The sequence below is a fragment of the Ictalurus punctatus genome, chromosome 18 (genome assembly GCF_001660625.3).
Source record: "Ictalurus punctatus breed USDA103 chromosome 18, Coco_2.0, whole genome shotgun sequence".
NCBI classification, from domain to species: Eukaryota; Metazoa; Chordata; class Actinopteri; order Siluriformes; family Ictaluridae; genus Ictalurus; species Ictalurus punctatus.
Window position 1 is genome coordinate 21404798 of NC_030433.2, and position 18384 is coordinate 21423181.

At 39.8% G+C, this 18384-nt stretch overlaps 2 protein-coding genes across 4 annotated transcripts; both read left to right on the forward strand.

The window, feature by feature from the left end:
• The first annotated feature begins 18 nt into the window (after positions 1-18).
• On the forward strand, positions 19-7240 carry LOC108279237 (uncharacterized). Of its 3 annotated transcripts, none has more exons than XR_008398295.1 (5): positions 19-1237; positions 2288-4121; positions 4267-4335; positions 4751-4882; positions 6535-7240. XR_008398295.1 is itself a non-coding variant. In XM_047161734.2 (5 exons), exons 2-5 carry the CDS (start codon positions 4279-4281, stop codon positions 6588-6590), a joined length of 273 nt encoding a protein of 90 aa, XP_047017690.1. In that variant the 5' UTR covers positions 2844-4121; positions 4267-4278; the 3' UTR covers positions 6591-6936. The 3 variants fall into 3 exon arrangements, 2 of the variants coding, with proteins under 2 accessions (XP_047017690.1, XP_017348800.1); XM_047161734.2 differs by lacking the exon at positions 19-1237 and adding an exon at positions 4997-5024 and having other exon boundaries at positions 2844-4121; positions 6535-6936; XM_017493311.3 differs by lacking the exon at positions 19-1237 and having other exon boundaries at positions 2869-4121; positions 6535-6936.
• A 5044-nt stretch (positions 7241-12284) lies between these two features.
• Positions 12285-17676, forward strand: kcnk12l (potassium channel, subfamily K, member 12 like). The gene is made up of 2 exons (XM_047161890.2): positions 12285-13230; positions 13579-17676. The coding sequence occupies exons 1-2, from the start codon at positions 12885-12887 to the stop codon at positions 14580-14582; spliced, it is 1350 nt and encodes a 449-aa protein (XP_047017846.1). The 5' UTR covers positions 12285-12884; the 3' UTR covers positions 14583-17676.
• Positions 17677-18384: the final 708 nt, after the last annotated feature.

Sequence of the window (18384 nt, forward strand, 5' to 3'; positions counted from 1 at the left end):
GGGGGGTTGTTCCAGAGAAAAAAAATTTATGTTGGCTCTAACCAACTTGGATTACCTGAAAAAAACAGAAGCAAGTATGACAGTCAAAGTTTAGTATCATTATTTACTGCTCTTTATAGTAGTTTTTATTTATTTATTTTATTAGGTAAAAGACCTTTTAATATCATTCTTTTTGAAAAAGTGAAGGACACTTTATCCTGTGTAATGTATATATATAATGTGTTTTATTTATCCCAACCACTCACACCAGCCATCAGTACTACAGTCGTATGAAGTATGAGTTTATTTTGATGGTTCATCATCAAAAAATGTTCTGGTATTTCATTTCAAATCTGTGTTACCTGCTCTGTATTTCAGCCAAATCATAGCATTTCAGCAAATGATAGCGTCATGTAAAGCAACCATTTTGAATGGCACTACTCAGTGTTACGCAGCTATTACACTATGATCAGAGTCACGGTGTGAACAAGTGGTCTGATATCTCATCAATGCTAAAATGTTCAGAAAGAGACTCGAATCCCCTTTTTGAGTCCACTTGTATTGTGAAAACCAAAAGCACAGAGGCCATTTAACGCTAGTTCCCTTTCCGGACAAGACTGAGTATGGCTCAGTGAAAAAGATATGCACTTGAAATGTTTTGAGGGGCGCACGGTTCTTCTTAGTGGTTAGCAGGTTTGCCTCACACCTCCATTGTCGGGGGTTCGATCCCGGCTGCTGCCCTGTGTGTGTGGAGTTTGCATGTTCTCCCCGTGCTGCGGGGGTTTCCTCTGGGTACTCCAGTTTCCTCCCCCAGTCTAAAGACATGCTTAGAATCTCCAAAATGAATGGGTGTGTGAATGTGAGTGTGTATGTGATGGATTGGCACCCCGTCCTGGGTGTGCCCCGTCTTGTGCCCGATGCTCCCTGGGATAGGCCCTAGGTTCCCCGCGACCCTGTAGGATAAGCGGTATAGAAGATGGATGGATGGATGGATGTTTTCAAGCAGAAAGCCTAGTAGTAAAATGTAATACAAAGCGCTAATACAGCCAGAGCACCAGAGGGCGCTGTTAGCTAGAGATGTCATCGCGTTATCACCTCGCAGGCGGCGAGCAAAACAATTTAAGGTCATCTGTGAATACTGTAGCAGCTATTCTGCTAATTAGCTAGCAGAGGTTTTAAATAGCAAGTTGAGAGATTTAATAAACATGAACATAACCATTTCTGCACTTCAGGTACTGACTCATCAGTGATACAGCAGGTAAAGTGAATCTTCCTTCCTCTGCTAGATAAGTGAGTGTGCAGTTTCAGCATTATGGACGTCCCATTTTGTCATACTGTGTCTCAGAAGCTCAGAATCTTTCATAGTTGCTATGGAAATATTTGAAATGGACCTTTCAGACAGATAGTTTAAATTTACACGCAGCTCTGGTGAATTCTGGGTTCTGATTGGTCAGGATGTGTTGATTCATTTTCTATAACAGCAGCTCTGACACTGATGCAGCTGCAGATCACTGGATTAATGTTCATGCTCTAGTTCTAATGTTATTTCTGTATGAACAGCTCATTTACATGCACTTGAATAGAGGACACTCCACATAAAAAATATCCCAAACGTGTGCAGTCGTTGATCTTGTGAAGTTTTCTATAAGGAGATTACGGTTTATTATAAAGAGAATAAAGAGAGGCTGCTGTGAGAACAAATGTTTATAGCTGCTATAATGTAAGTGATAACAGGAATGACGAACATGACGATACAATGAAATGTAACTATAAACGGCTAAAAAAAAAAGGATGTTGTTCTTGTATTCAAATGAATAAATGAATAAATAAAAGTTGTAGTCATTGGTGTATATTGCAGTGGTATAAAATAAAACACTTAGGGATATTGCTGTTTGGGGAAAATGATCCGGGTGGTAACAGGAACTTCTCACCCTGTTGATTTATTTCCCGGTAACTGCACACCACCAAGTGTTTTATTCTTCACCTACTACACCATTCATCTTATATAGCACTGCATCACAAGTAGAACTCAGAATCAGGAACTTCATTAGTCAGGTAAAGTATGTGTAAGAGGAAATTTGTCTCCATGCAGGGAGACAATATATGAAAGACTGAGATCTGGAAATATAAATATAAGATAAAGATTGCATAATAATATTTGTACTCACCCCACATAACCTTGTGCACATTTTATTTATATATATATATATATATATATATATATATATATATATATATATACATACACACACACACATACATACATATACACACACACACACAAGCTCACCTCTCTTTTTTTCTATAGGTTTCTCTCTTTATGCTGCCTCCATCTCCACCATGGTGCGTCACAGTAAGCTTCAGAAACAGGTGTTATCTCTGTACCGTCAGTTCCTGCGTGCTGGACAGGACAAACCTGGTTTTTTACCCAGAATACGGGAGGAATTTCGCACAAACGCTGCCATCCAAAAGAAAGATGTGATGCATATAGAATATTTGTGTCGACGAGCCCAGAGGCAGTTGGAGCAACTTCGCGATGTGAACACCAAACAGCTGGGTTTCTTCAGCAAGACCAAGGAGGGCAGCTGATTTAAAAATAAATAATTTAAATTATATATGTGTTTGTGTAAACTCTATTTTGGTTTCATCTGACCATAGAACCCGATCCCATTTGAAGTTCCAGTAGTGTCTGGCAAACTGAAGGTGCTCGAGTTTGTTTTTGGATGAGAGTAGAGGCTTTTTTCTGGAAACCCTTCCAAACAACTTGTGGTGATGTAGGTGACTTCGGATTGTAGTTTTGGAGACTTTCTGACCCCAAGACACAACTAACTTCTGCAATCCTCCAGCTGTGATCCTTGGAGATTTTTTGGCCACTCGTACCGTCCTCTTCACAGTGCGTTGAGACGATATAGACACACGTCCAAGTCCAGGTCGATTCATAACATTTCCAGTTGACCGGAACTTCTTAATTATTGCCCTGATGGTGGAAATGGGCATTTTCAATTCTTGTGCTAGTTTCTTATAGACACTTCCCATTTTGTGAAGCTCAACAACTTTTTGTTGCTATATATCACAGCTATATTCTTTTGTCTTACCCATTGTTTTGAATGACTAAGGGAATTTGGCCTGTGTGTTACCTCATATTTATACCCCTGTGAAACAGGACGTCATGGTTGAACAATTTCCTGTTCCTAAAATTTAAAAAAATATAAATGGGAAATTCATATATAAATCCATATCATTGTTGCACACCTGTATTTAACAAAGATAGGGTGTCAGCTAGATGCTGTAAATGTAAATACGTACAGCCCTGCTGGAAAATAAATAGATACCATCACAGAAATTCTAAGGTTTCCACTACAAATAACATTACAAAACATCAGCTAACCATTAAAACCATTAACATTGTTGGTCCTTAATGAGATCCACTAGACATAACATTCCACCAATAGAAGGCAACAAATTACCAGTAGAGACCCACAGCGACCATTACAGTTTCCAATAAAACCAATACAATTCCCATTATAACCATTAAAATTTCTATGAGGGTTTCTATTGTTGTTTTTTTCAGCAAGGAGTCGGATCCATAAGCATTTGGATAGTGTCAATTTGCGTGTTTTTTTTTTGTGTGTGGGGGTATTTTATTTTATTTATTTTTTAAAATTTGTAATCATTTTTTAAAAGAAACAATCAAGATGTGATTGAAGTGTAGACTTTCAGCTTTAATTCAAGGGCTTTAACAAAGACATTGCATTAACCATTTAGGAACTACAGGCCAACTTCATTCCCTCCATTTCCACAGGCTCAAAAGTAATTGGACAATTCAAAATTGGCCAACAGTTTCCTTGTTATTTTATGAGATAAAAGGTCTGGAGTCCATTCCAAGCATTTAATTTGGTAGCTGTTCATGGGAACTCTCGATATGTGGTCCAAAGAGATGTCGATGCAAGTGAAGGAGGGCATAATTAGACTGAAGAAACAACAACAAAACGAAACATATAGGACATTTTTCTTTTTATTTCGTGTCCGCGATATAATGCACTAATCGATTGGAGCCACTAGGGGGCACTGATGCCTGACCGACGCTGTTAAAACTCGACAACAGAGAAAGCAGTCAGTGTAAACAGGAAGTGAACTAGGAAGTGAGTGAAAACCTACCTTATAACTAATAACAAAACGTTATTTGATTAATTGTTGTTGGGGTTTTTTTTTTTTTTTTTTTTTTATTAAATCAAGGAAATGTAAAAGGAGTTTCTCTTTTTTTTGTAAACCCATCTCTTGACACAGGCAGAAAAAAAAATGGCGGAGTCGAGAAAGACAAGCAGCGAGATGACAGACGCTCAGTTAATTCAGCAGGTCAGTCTTATTATAACCAAGCTAACAATATAAATAAACTGTATCAAAGCCTTGGAGGAGTATAATCAAATATAAAAATCTAATCAGCTGTAACAAAGCTCTAATAGGCTTAATATAAAACTAACATGATACAAAATCAGTTTTGCTTCTTTCTAATCCACATTTGAGTTTCAGACGTACAGAAGTACTTATTTATTATATAGAAATGTTTATATCAGGTGTATTAATATTAAAGAATAAATAGTAAAATAATAAATGTTTATATCTAACTCTCTGGGCATTACAACAAATCCTATAATAATCAGTTACACACATTAAACATTGTCGTGTAGTGCTGCTTCTCTGTCAGGATGAGAATGCAATGCTTGTGATGATAATGTCATTTTTTTGGGTGTGTGTTGTGTGTTAAATTCAGTTAGCGCTGCTCGGCTGGCTGAACACCGACAGTGTGGAGTGTAAACAGTTCCTCACAGCCGTTACTGGCATGCAGCTGGCCCGAGAAGTCCTTAATCGATTATCAGGTCAAGGAAAAGTGGACGCTTACAGGGTGAGGTGTTTCTGTCGATCACGTGGTTATTCAGTGCAGTTTATTTGATATTATCTGAAGATGATACAAGAACAATCATTCGTTCATCTTCAGTAAGCGCTTTATCCTGGTCAGGGTCGTGCTGGATCCAGAGTCTGTCCAGGTAACACTGGGTGTGAGGTGGGAATACACACACTTGCACGCACGCACACACACACACACACACACACACACACGCTCGTTCATCCCGGCATGTTTATGGAGGTTGGAGGAACCCGGAGAATCCAGAGGAAATCGCAGAGATACAAGGAGAACATGTGGCACTCTACACAGATGGTAATCCGAGCTCAGGAACGAATTGGGGATCAACCGGTGAGACGGCAGTGCTACACTCTGTACTACCCAATTAAGAAGAGTGGTATATAAGAAATAAGAAGTATTCATGGATACAGCAAGGACTTTTATATTTATATATATATATATATATACATACACATACACAATACCGAGAACATAGCTCTGAGTATTGTCTAATAATCCATACCATTATGTGAAGCATTACAGACGTGATGGTGTCTGGTGTTCGAATACACTTGTCGTGTCAGTGAACATTACGATATAAAATAATGCACAAAAAAAAAAAACACACCAGTGGATCAGATGGAAAAGTTTCATCCAATATTTATCTAGAGTTTCAGGTCAGTACGGGCATGATAACAGCATTCAGTATTGGATTGATTCTAATTTCAGTATAATTCAGTGGGAAAGTTTGTACATCTGTGCACGATACCGTTTAAGTCATTTTTCGGCTTCGATGTCAGCGAGCCTAATTGCGAATGCATTTCTATAAGTATTTTTACATTCTTTAATGGGGTAAGGTCATAAAAAAAAGCTGTTAATGAACAGAAAAAGGCACAAAGTGCAGACAGAAATCAGGGTTCTATAAATATATGCAAATTTTAAATGCTCCTAAGTAATGTGCCCTGTGCACTTTTGTTAATGACATGCATTTGCATAATATTGGAACTTAATTGGCTCTTTAAAAAAAAAAAAAAAAAAATTATAATGCACAGCCGGTCACTTGCTCCATACTACAGTCCGTTCAGGATTTTGCGATCGCAGAAATGAATGCGAAATCAATGAAACTCGGGTGTATTCGCAGGAGCGTGCAATTTTTCAGATTTGGGCCAAGACGTGACATCATTACAACACACATTCAGACAAAAGCCCTCTTCGCTTCAAGAGTACGGCTAAAAGGTCTCATTTACCAGCATACATCACTGTGAAAGAGCGTGCAAAACAATTTACGCCAATTCAAGTAGTTTTCTGCAAAAAAAAAAAAAACACAAACAAGTCAGCAAATTTAGAAGAAGAAAAAAAAAAAAAAAAGCCGCAGTAAAATCGAGCATTTTTGAGCGCAACAATCACCAAAAAAAAAAAACACTCCACGAAATCCTGTACGGACTGCTCAATACTAACTCCGGTGAGGTTTTCTAAAACGCTGCACTGACAATTTTCACACTCAAAGTTAATTGTGCACTCAAGTCAATTCCACCAAAAAGATTTAATCAGTAAAAAAAAAAAAAGAAGACATTTTATAAAACACCTTGTCCCCAGACTCATCAATATCAGATATGGAGTGAAGTTCACATTTTAATCATATATCTTGACAGAACGATTGCATCCAGAGTGTGGCGGATTTCGTGAGGAGGAACCCCAGAGCCTCTGATCGGGAGCTGAACGCCGAGGTGAAGAAGAACGTGCTTCTCTTCGCCTCTAGAGTGCAGGCTTTAGACTCCTCACCTCTCTTCTGAACACAGAAATACTGTGAGACTGTGACTTCAGTCTCTCCTCCTCACCCTGCCTTACACTTGTTAGATTTGACTAAATATGTATAAGTATATGATTCCTTTTTTTTTTTTTTTTTTTTTTTTTTTTTTTTTTATAAATGATGTATGAAATAATATTCCTGCTTGAATGTCGTTTTTAATCACTTCATTTGTTTAGGCTTGATAATATAATTGCTAGGTTTACACAAACATTAACGAACTGAATAAAGTCTGTCTTCTAATGCACCTACGTGCACTTAAAGCTTTCTTTATGTGCATTGTTTTTCAGAATGTCTTCACAAACTATTAAGTAAGGATATTTTATATTCATTTATACCACAGTGCTGTTGAATTCTGGCTTCCGGTGTTGATTATTTTATTTTAAGTGCAGTTCTGACAACAGTGCCGCTGGAAATCACAGGTTTTATATTAATGCCCTCGTTCTAATATGTTACTGTTTCTATAGTAACTGCTCATTAACAAGGACTTGTATTGAGGACGTGCCACAAACATATATTTTTTTAAAATAAAAATAAGACGTGCTATTTAATGAAGAGAAATGTATAATTGTTGATCCGGTGAGGTTTGTAACAGTCGGAGATAAAGCCATAACCTTACATTTTCTCCTATGGGAAAGAGTTTATGCTTTGTGGTTTCTCACTAACATACAAACTGCAGTTAGTTGTTTTTTTTTTTTTTTTTTTGTCTTATAAACTGAAACAGAGAGGCTGGTGAGGGAATGGCTGTTTATAGCTGCTATAACAAGTAGCTTGCAATATATAGATAACGGATGTTCCGCAACATTAAATGTAGCAAATGTTTCCTGCAAAACTAAAGAATTAACCATCAGCCATTAAATGGAGTACGGAGCAAGTGGGGAATTGTGTACATTTGATTTTTGGCCAGTTTAATACATACTGTATATAAGATGTAAATAAGAGGACGGGAGAAACAGAACAAAAAAAAAAAACAGGTGGCGTAGGAAGGGAGAGAAATAAGAAGCAGGGAGAGTCTGTAATAAGCTTTGCTTCATCATTGTATTCATCAAACAGCACCTGCAATGAATACCATTATGCAGATTTACATCTCAGATCCCTTGATGACTTTAAAGGCAGTGTCGAGCGCTCGGCCCAAGCAGCTGATTAGCCACCGTGCTTTTCCAGTGATTGGAAATGTGTCTGCAGCTTGCCAGTGGTAGCAAGGAGTTATAAAATAAGTACGGCCCTGCAAGATAGAAAGAATAAGCTTAGAATAGTAAACTCTTTGATATAGCGTCCTAGCTGCACCTGGGCACTTACAGGCAACGGACAGTTCTCTAATGATGGATGGTATCTTATGAGCTGCCGGCGCTCAAGATGAAAGGCAACGTGTGACTGGTCAGAGAGAACAAAGCGGCGCAGTCCCCGCCAGTCTACTGTCTGACCACAATAGCAGCCCCTCAACACCGCTTTGGGTTTTTCTCAGCCTGGAAACGTCAAACAAAGCAAAGTCTTCATGTCGGTGTACTGAGAGAGACACAAACAAAGCAATATCTGATATTCTTCTCCATAATTCTGCAATTGTTGTGACGTCATGGGGTTTGAATCAAATCAAAAAGCGCTTGGCTTTTGATAGAGAATGTTTATAGGGTTCCTGGGTAAGTATTTTAGGGTTGTTCAGGTTCATTCACCAATATAAGCCTGGAAGTTGCTTGCAGGAACTTTGTTGCAAAGTCTCTTAAGACCCAGTTTTAATAAGAACCCCTATAGATTTCTAATGGAACTTTCATTTTTTAAAATTTATTATTTATTTATTTATTTGAGAAAATATGCATTATTTAATGGATCTTGGATTGGAAGGGTTTTTACTTTGAACCCGTTATGATAAACTTGTAATGCAAGTCTACCTCGCTCAAAATATTTCAAACGTACACTCAATGGTTCTTCAAGGGTACTTTAAAGATTCACTGGTTAATTGAGGGTTCTTGTCTTCCCTTTCCGAACCCTTTGTGATAAGGAAACAGTTTAGATCCTTTCATGGTTCTCCCAGAGAGATAACAGAACAATACTTAAGAGTTCAAGATTTTCTCAGAGTGTATACTACAGCTCCACATGAATGAAAATAAAGACCATTTAAGCAGGCTCCTGAAACATGACTGGTTCTTAACATGACCCAGTTGCAATAAGAACCCCAAAAGACCCCAAAAGAACGGAGCCTACAACAGTTTTTCGCTATTGGAGAGGGTACCAAACAGAACCGTTTTAGTTATCAAAGAACCCTTAATTAGCCTATACAATGTACAGTCATGGGACAAAAAGAAAGCACACCCTCTTTCAATTCTATGTTTTTATTTATCAGGGCCTAAATTACAATTGTGTGGTGCTCACCAACTTCTATAACCACAGGTGACAGCAAAATAAAATAACAGATTTCAATATGTAGTCATTATTTCCCCCCCAAATAAACCAGCATTCAGAAAACAGGTGGGAAAAATATCTACACCCTATAATTCAGTAACATGTAGAACCATCTTTAGTAGCAATAACGTGAAGTAAATGTTTTCTGTAAGAGTTTAACAGTCGCTCAGATCATTTTGGAGAAATTTTGGCCACTCTTCTTAACAACATTGCCTCCATTCATTGATATTTGAGGGCATTCATTCATGCACAGCTCTATTAAGATTCTGCCACATCATCTCGATGGTGTTTACGTTTGGTCTTTGTCTTGGCCGTTCCAACACCTTGATTTTTTTTCTTCTTTAGTCATTCAGATTTGACGATTTGCTGGTGTGCTTCTAATTATTATTGTGCCGATTGTGCAGTTGTGCCAATTTCTGCCCAGATTAAGCTGCTGGACAGATGGCCTCACATTTGTCCCAAAATATTCTTGTATAAAATGTCTCAATGACTTCATCGTTGTCTCAACGAACGCAAGTTTCCCAGGTCCTGTGTCTGAAAAAACAAGCCCAAATCATCACCCCTCCACCACCATGCTTGACAATGGGTATGCAGTGTTTTTGGTGATATGTTGTGTTTGGTTTTCTCCAAACATGGCACTGTGCACAATTAACCTTGGTCTCTTCAGCCTAAAGGCCCAAAGAGAAGGCACACTTCCATGAAAGTCGGTCTTGTTCAGGCTGTTTCTGATTGTGCTGTCATGAATATAAACATTTAATCGGCTTACAGAGGCCTGCAGGGCATATGATGTAGCTCTTGGTTTTTTCTTAATATCTCTGAGCATTAAACAGTCTGATCTTGGAATGAATTTACTGGGACGCCCACTCCTGGGAAGATTAGAAACTGTCTTGAAGGCTCTCCATTTGTAAGCAATCATTCTCACAGTAAAACGGTGAGTTTCAAATTATATGGAGATATATGACCGTATAACCCTTCCGAGATTGATGAGCAGTAACAATTGGTTCTCTGAGGTCATGGCTGATGTCCTTTCTTCTTGGCTTGATGTACTATAGACACACACCTGAGTTCTCCAGAACACCAAACTGCCAAAGGTTCTGCTTTTAGTCACACTTCTTGATGGCGAACTAATCTTGTGCAATTCATAAGCAACACCTAGCCGCTAATTATTCTCGTAATGATTATCGAAGTTGGAAAGGTGTACTTGTAAAGTACTAATGTACTTTCCTGTCTTGGGGGGGGGGGGGATGACTACATAGGCGCACGGTGGTTAGCACGTTCGCCTCACACCTCCAGGGTCGGGGGTTCGATTCCCACCATGGCCCTGTGTGTGCGGAGTTTGCATGTTCTCCCCGTGCTGTGGGGGTTTCCTCCGGGTTCTCCGGTTTCCTCCCCCAGTCCAAAGACATGCATGGTAGGTTGATCAGCATGTCTAAAATGTCCGTAGTGTATGAATGGACGTGTGAGTGTGTATGTGATTGTGCCCTGCGATGGATTGGCATCCTGTCCAGGGTGTACCCCGCCTTGTGCCCGATGCTCCCTGGGATAGGCTCCAGGTTTCCCTGTGACCCTGAAGGAAGGATAAGCGGTATAGAAGATGGATGGATGGGTGGATGGATGGGATAACTACATGTTGAAGTCTGTTTTGTTTTGTTTTGTCATTGTTGTCACCTGAGGTTATTATTTATTTATTTATTTATTTATAGAATCTGGAGAGGCTCACATCATAAACCCCTGATAAATAAAATCATAGAATTGAAGGAGGGTCTACTTTCTTTTCCCCATGAGTGTACAGTACCTTAGAGAACAATTACACAGGACTGAAAATGGGGCGGGAATGGTTTTCAGAGGATCCCTTTTAGTGGGTTGTTTCACTGGCAAGTTACTTAAAAAGTGTTTTGTGTTAAATCTAGGATAATATTTTTTTCTCTTTAAGAACATATATTAATATTAATATTAACATTAACCTGTGATTTGAATTACAGCCGCAACTATTGTCAGAGGTGCTCTTAGCCTATAGAAAATTAATCGACGGCTTCCCATTCGAGAAATCAACATCCCTGTAATATAAGTGTACAAGAAGTAACTCTTTTTGTTGTTGTTGTTGTGGATATACAGTACCTATATAAAAAATGTATATCTCTCTCTAGCCTATATATAGGCCTGTTTATTTATGTTACATATGTCCATGTGCTATTGTTTGGCGCAGTAAGCCTACTGTAATTTAGTTTGTCCAAGGAACTGGCAATAAACTCTTGACTTTTGAATATAACAGGGTGGATAGCCCACTAAAACCTTCACCACTTGCAGCAAAGACGCCCTCACTCCAACCCCTGTCTCTTGCACTGCCGCTCACTTCATCCGGGTTGCCAGATTGGATTCCTGTTTGCGCTGATTATGTCTGGGTTGCGGGTAGGAGAGTATTTTGTCCGGGCGGACAAAATACCTGAGAGCGGTTCAAACACTTGACAATGATTTCAGAGAGAATTAAATATAAATAAGTAATAAATAAATAAATACATGTCTAGCCTAATCTAGGCTATGTGGAATGGACTGGAATAAAGTTGGTTTGACGTTGGACGTTCGATATACTCAGATATGCGGAAATTAAGGGACCGTCTTTAAAGTTACATACGACATTGTTATACACGTTTCTAACTTCAATAGCATTCGAAGGGAATGACTTACAGTCATATGACCAACTGTTCATCTAGGTGTCAGGTATGAGAAACACCTTTTAGATTTTTGATATTTATCCAAATAAACTATTAAATCATATATATAAGGCACGCACATAAAACATGTATTTTTTACCCCAAAACAGTTTGGTGGTTATTAAACTAAGGGTCCGAATCCACCGAACCTACTTGGCAACCCTGTCTTGGAGCGCACTTGTGCCGCTGTCTTCCACTTGAGTCTCATTTACTGAGAAGCTACAGAGCTGTCACGACGTGGACACATACTGAAGCTGGCGGATTATTATTATTATTATTATTATTATTATTATTATTATTATTATTATTATTATTATTTTAAACCTGCCAGCTGAAATGCGCAGGATGATTTTTTACTGTGAAAATCCTCACAGTAAGACAAGAAATCGGTGATCAGGTAAGGTGCATTATGTTTCCTTTCGTCTTTCAAACCGCCGATGCAGCTTGGAATGTTTATCATTCAAATAAATTAGTTTTTTTTTTTTTTTTTTTAAACAAAAATTAATCCAAAGTTATTCACACTTTCAGTTATAATACACTATTTTATATGCACTTAGTTTAAGATGTATGATTGAGGCATGGGTACAAGTGTGGAACAATATCCTAGACTGTTATTCTATTGTTCAGGATCTTTAAATAAAAACAAACAAACAAACAAACAAACAAAAAACAATCCTGTGTTTCTTCAGTGCTACATGACGTCACTACATAGGAGTCCCCATGCATTGATGTTTTTTCTTGCAGAGATGATGGTGCAGGAGGTGGACAGTTCATCGAGAACTAATTATTGTTTCTTAAAGTGGAATGCATCAAAACTGGACACTGCCATGTCAGGAGATAGCCATCAGGATTTGGGCTGCAGCTTAATGTTCCATCTCATGAAGCCTCAGGAACTGGTCATATTCTGTTACTGCCTCACTGAAGAGGAGGAATACAGACCCTCTGAGTCTTCAATCTTGATTTTCAGCTCATTCATGTAGGCAAGCCTGTTGTGTGTCTTTTTACATGTGTGCATGTGCATATGTATGCTGGCTTTGTGGCTTTGTGTGCTTGCTTGGCCGTGTCATTTCCTGCTGGTGCTTAAGTCATGCCTCGCAGACCTGATGTCAGAAGCAGCTGTTGCTGCCCACTGCACTTGAATGAGGACAATGCTCGTTTTGGCCTGTTGGCGGCGCTCATCCTGCTGTACCTGCTCTGTGGGGCGCTGGTGTTCTCCGCGCTGGAGCGTCCATCCGAGCTGCAGGCGCACCAGCGCTGGGAGGAACAGCTTGCTAACTTCACCCAGCAGCACAGGCTGAGTGTGGAGAGCCTACAGGATTTGCTGAGGCACTACGAGGAGGCCTTCGTCACGGGCATCCGTGTGGACGCTCTGAGACCTCGCTGGGACTTCTCCGGGGCGTTCTACTTTGTCGGTACCGTAGTTTCCACAATAGGTCAGTTTTGTTTTTTGAGTCTCACACCATTAATGCCCATTCGTGTGTCAGATTTCCATAAACCCTTCAATTATTGAAATGATATCATTTCAAACATAGCATAGAAAAGCTGTGAATTTCAATATTAGTATACAATGGATCTGGGCGGTTTCTTCACTTCAGGGTTGTCTTCACATTCTCTCCGCTCTGAAATAAACTTTACTCCACCCCTTTTCCTTAAAAGGCAACTAATAAGCCATATGAGCTGGAGGTGATTGGTTGGCTGATGGTGGGGGTGCTACGAATGAACACATCACTACTTTAAAAAGCCATGTATGTCCGATATGATGATCCGTTGCTTATTTGCAGGTTTCGGCATGACCACACCTGTGACGATAGGCGGCAAAGTGTTTTTGATATTCTATGGACTCATTGGTTGTGCGGCGACCATCCTGTTTTTCAACCTCTTCCTGGAGCGCATCATCACCATGTTGGCGTACATCATGCGCTGGTGTCACGAGAGGCAGCTGCGGCGTGCTGGTGTGGGAGGAGAGGTGGCTCACAGCGAGGATGACAGCCTGGAAGGATGGAAGCCCTCCGTCTACTACGTGATGCTCATCCTGGGGGTTGCGGCACTGCTGATCGCCTGCTGCGCCTCGGCACTGTACTCGTCTATGGAAGACTGGGATTACTTTGACTCACTCTATTTCTGCTTCGTGGCCTTCAGCACCATTGGCTTCGGAGACTTAGTGAGCAGCCAGAGGGAGAGCTACAAGGCACAGGAGGCTTACCGACTTGGGAACTGTCTTTTTATCCTCATGGGTGTCTGCTGCATCTACTCCCTTTTTAACGTAATTTCCATCATCATAAAGCAGACCCTAAACTGGATCCTGGCTAAGCTGGACTTCAGCCGGTTGCAGTGTCCCTGCCGAGGACGCACCTACAGAAGGCAAGGCTCAGCATGCTGTTGTTGCTGTATCCCCGGCCTGCATCGCAGCCAGCACCCCATAACTGGAAACCCCCGGCAGAGGGCACAGAAGCGCAATGCTGTACACCCAGCCCCTGCCAATGAGGCTGCACGGAAGCAGCGCTTCACTAATGCATCAGTGGAAACAGTGTGCGATAGTGAGACTGATCCTGGCCTGGGGCCAGATGGAGGTTATCTCACAGGGCATAGACTCTCAGGAGAAATGATCTCTGTCAACGACTTTATGGCCAACAAGGTTTCTCTGGCCATTCTGCAGAAGCAGCTCTCAGAGACCGCCCATGGAAACCCAAGACAGAGTCATGTTCGGCAGAACGGCTTTTCTGTCGGAGTGGGAGCCTTCGCCATCATGAATAACCGCCTACAAGAGACGAGTGTCGACAGGTAGTTCAGACTTAGCGGATCATAGCGTCTAGCATCGTCCGGTGTATTTTCTTGAATGAGCAGAATAGGAAAGAGAAAGATTTTAACATTGGTAAATGCTAGAGGCGGGGTTTAGTGGGGAAATGAAATGTAGACAATTTTATTCAGTCAATATTTAGTCTGTTCAGAAATGTTTGAGGAAACTCAGCTACTTACTGTTCATTAGCGGTAGGCGTTAAAAAATTAAATATACACAATTTCCCCTCACACCAGTCATCCAAGATATGTTTGGTATTTGAATTTTAGTTCTTTAGTCTTGCACTGGAGCTAGGCTAATGTAGCTAATACAAAAAAATAAAAAGAAAAGATGTCTTTCTCGCCTAAAAAACCCTTGTGCGTAAATACTCTCAAACCATATCCAGTTCTTCACTGATGCCACACAGACTTGCTGATGTGGTTTAGGACAGTGGGACTTCTCCGTGTAGCCGAACAAGTTTGTTGACAAACCGAAAATGTTCCTTACCTTAGTTCGCCACCATTCCACTTGCATGAACCCAAAGCACATTGAAAGTGGAATTGTAGCGGAAACCTGGAAATGCTAACAATTATAATAACTCCACTTTGAATATGAATGGGTTAAAACAGATTACAGCTGATCTTTTCCCGAATAGTTTGTTTAAAAATGACATTACATCATTTAATGATGTGATTTAAAGTCTTCAAAGTAAACGGGTCCAACAAGCACAGCCAAGGCATCTGTGATTTAAAAAAAAAAAAAATGTAGTTACAGTGTTGGAAATCACAACCTACCATTATCAAGGTTATTATATTTATTATTGACTTCTTATAGTTGTTAGCGCATTGCACTGGTCGTGTGAACTTAATGTGTGTAATCCAATGCAATTCGGGCTATTCAAGTTCAATTTGAGCTTGAACCTAATGTGTTTGGTTTATGCAAAGTTTCAAAGTAAAAAGCTATATAGCTGCAATAATTAGACACGATATTTAAATAATATTCATGAAATAAATCTGTACTGATGGTTGTATGGATTTAATTTGATAGTTAATGGTGTCCCTGGCTACAAAAATTGTTGAGAACCCTGACTTAGACATTTGAATATTTGAATTTTGTGGCATGAATTTATCAAAAAAAAAAAAAAAATAGGTGGACGAGATTTGTATTACTTGATACCGACATGAGCCATGTAGCTCCTGTGCAAAGCTAAAAATCCAAACATGGCTAATCGACTTCCTTTTGCGTGACAGAAACGTGAGTTCTCCTAAAACCACACTTAATATAGAATATATACAGATGAGTCTGCTGGTGTGATCAAATTATTCCAGATTTCGGGATGGGTATTAAAGTCTAGACCATGTCTAAGTTAAGAATCGCTGCGTTAATTAGCTAAGTAGTTCATTTATAACACGTCACGGAGCACACGCAGCGTCACGTGATCATGATGCTGGTTTATGTGTGAACAATCTTCCTCTATTCCAAGTTTCATATCTGATCCGAGTGGACATGTTAAAGACTGAAGCGTTGCGATTGTATCAGCTCATCCGAGAGTCACTTTGGACAGCTGAAGTGATTGGTTTATACTGTGAGCAATCAGACTGGGCCTCTGGAGAGCTCTTTCAGCGACCCTTCAGGATTATAGACTGATTTACGAGAGCTGTGCAGCAGCTGTCACGTCACGCTCAGAAAAGAATCATTTAAAAACACTTTACACGTTATTTAAGTCTACGTCTGTACATATATATAGCTGTACTATATCTAGAGATGGAATGGAAAACATGCAGATACTGTAGATATTCTGTTGTACAATGTTGTAAATAGCTTCTCACTAGTACCACATATCTGCAGAATGAACACTTTAAAACTGAAGCAGAAAAACGATTCATGGGCATTTTTCCATGTCATTTTTCTTCCGTAGCCGGTGTGCTGCTTCCACATCTTCCCTTTCTTGTTTGTTGTTTCACTCTGAGGAACACTGGTGGCCCCATTGTTAAAACAGCATCAACAGGATGATGTTACCAAACACAGAGTATTCTCATGACGTATTCACGAGTGTAAGCTGAGGAGTTACGCGCTGGTGCCCCCTCGAGGCTAAAAGTTTGAGAGGGGTTAGTGATCACAACACCTTTCCTCCAACCCACACTTTATAATAATCGATCATTTATAAGACATAATATAAGTGAGCCTTTATCTCGTAGTAAATAACCAAGATGCCGTATTAGTACCATCTTCTACATCGTCTTCGACAGATTCCGTTAAAATGACACGGTTTTTATTAAGTTCCCGGAGGTCGTCTTCAAGCGGGTGAACATAAGGCCCTAAATGCACATCCAGCATGCTGATTGGTCGATTATGTTATAAAGTGTTTGTACCACAGCGCTGTTGAATTCTCAAATTGCTCCGAAGATGTTGAATCATTTCCTATCAGAGCAGCGCTGACAGATCTTTATATTAACGTACTCATTCTAGTACGGTATTATTTCTGTAGTAACAGCTTACACAGGGCCTTGTATAATGCGTGTAATTCTTGATGTGGTGAAGTTTATCTAACATTTATGGAAGGAGTCGCCAGTGCCCGAGCTTTGGTAAAGGTGTAACTTAAAGTTTTCAGACACAGGAACGTCTTCAGGTCAGAGGAGTGTATACGTCGTGTTTCTCAGTAACAGGACAAAGATGTGGGGTCTTATTGAACTTTAAGAGAGAGAAAAATGAAATGCTGGTGAGGGGATAAATATTTATAGCTGCGAAAACATAAGTGGCAACACAGTTTCAGAGATGTTCAACAACATTATATGTAACTATAAAATGTAGAAAAAGTATGACGTGTCATTCTTAAATAAATATCTACAAATTAGCCTTGAAGAATTGCTGTGGTACAAGAGGAATAAAGCACTTCTCAATTTGGTGTTGTCAGAAAAGTGTCAACTTTGGGGTGGTAACAGTAACTTGTGTCGCTTCGCATCACACTTCACATCAGCACCCTGTTGCTGATTATTTTCCTCCAGCAGTACACCCTGTCATATTGTGAGAAGGATCAGGCGTGTTCTCAGCCAGGAAGTCTTTGAGCTGTGCAGAGTGGGTCCTCATGACTGGAACTGAGAAACCCTGGGATAACCGTGTACCACTCACAGCGTGAAGATACGTTTATATTTAACTTTTACACAGATCAAGTTCCTTTACTGGAACCCAAACTTCAATTATCTTACAAACCAGATGGCTTTCTAAGAGAGGCGAAAGCCAAACCTCGGCAGTATGAATCCCAGATTGACCGGATAGTCCTGATTGATGACTGGGCTGAAAACCAAAGGTTCCAGGATGGTACACCTGACTAACTCTTTATTGTGCTCTTGGAAAAAGTCAGACGATACTGCTTTGGGTATGGCTGGACAGTAGAACGAATAAATTGTAAAAGGAACGAATAACTTAAAGTTGCAGTATGTAACTTTTATTACATTGTTGAAAACGAAGTCGCATTATTGACGTATTTCATTTAAGAAATAATATTCAGAAGCATGACGTTGGTATGCTGCTGTGATTCGCTCTGGAAGGCCTAAAACGTTAGTTCAACACTGGATATGTTTCAATTCATTGCAGATTGATCACAACCATGCGTACTGCTTAAAAACTTATTGTGTATTGACTCAGAACTCATAGCACAACTAACATTAAAAACTGTTCCACCATGAATGGCTTGAAATAACACATTACTACTAGAGAGGCCACTAAATCCCTCAACCCCTAAAAGTTACATACCGCTGCTTTAAAAAGATATATATAGAATGTAATGACTAGATGTGGAAAACAGCTTTTT

Bases quoted from the DNA above. Each gene is read 5' to 3' on its own strand.
- LOC108279237 (XM_017493311.3), top strand. From the start codon at position 4,279: ATGGCGGAGTCGAGAAAGACAAGCAGCGAGATGACAGACGCTCAGTTA. The intron at 4,336-4,750 runs GTCAGTCTTATT...TGTTAAATTCAG, and splicing joins ACGCTCAGTTAATTCAGCAG to TTAGCGCTGCTCGGCTGGCT. The intron at 4,883-6,534 runs GTGAGGTGTTTC...ATATCTTGACAG, and splicing joins GAAAAGTGGACGCTTACAGG to AACGATTGCATCCAGAGTGT.
- kcnk12l (XM_047161890.2), top strand. From the start codon at position 12,885: ATGCCTCGCAGACCTGATGTCAGAAGCAGCTGTTGCTGCCCACTGCAC. The intron at 13,231-13,578 runs GTCAGTTTTGTT...GCTTATTTGCAG, and splicing joins TACCGTAGTTTCCACAATAG to GTTTCGGCATGACCACACCT.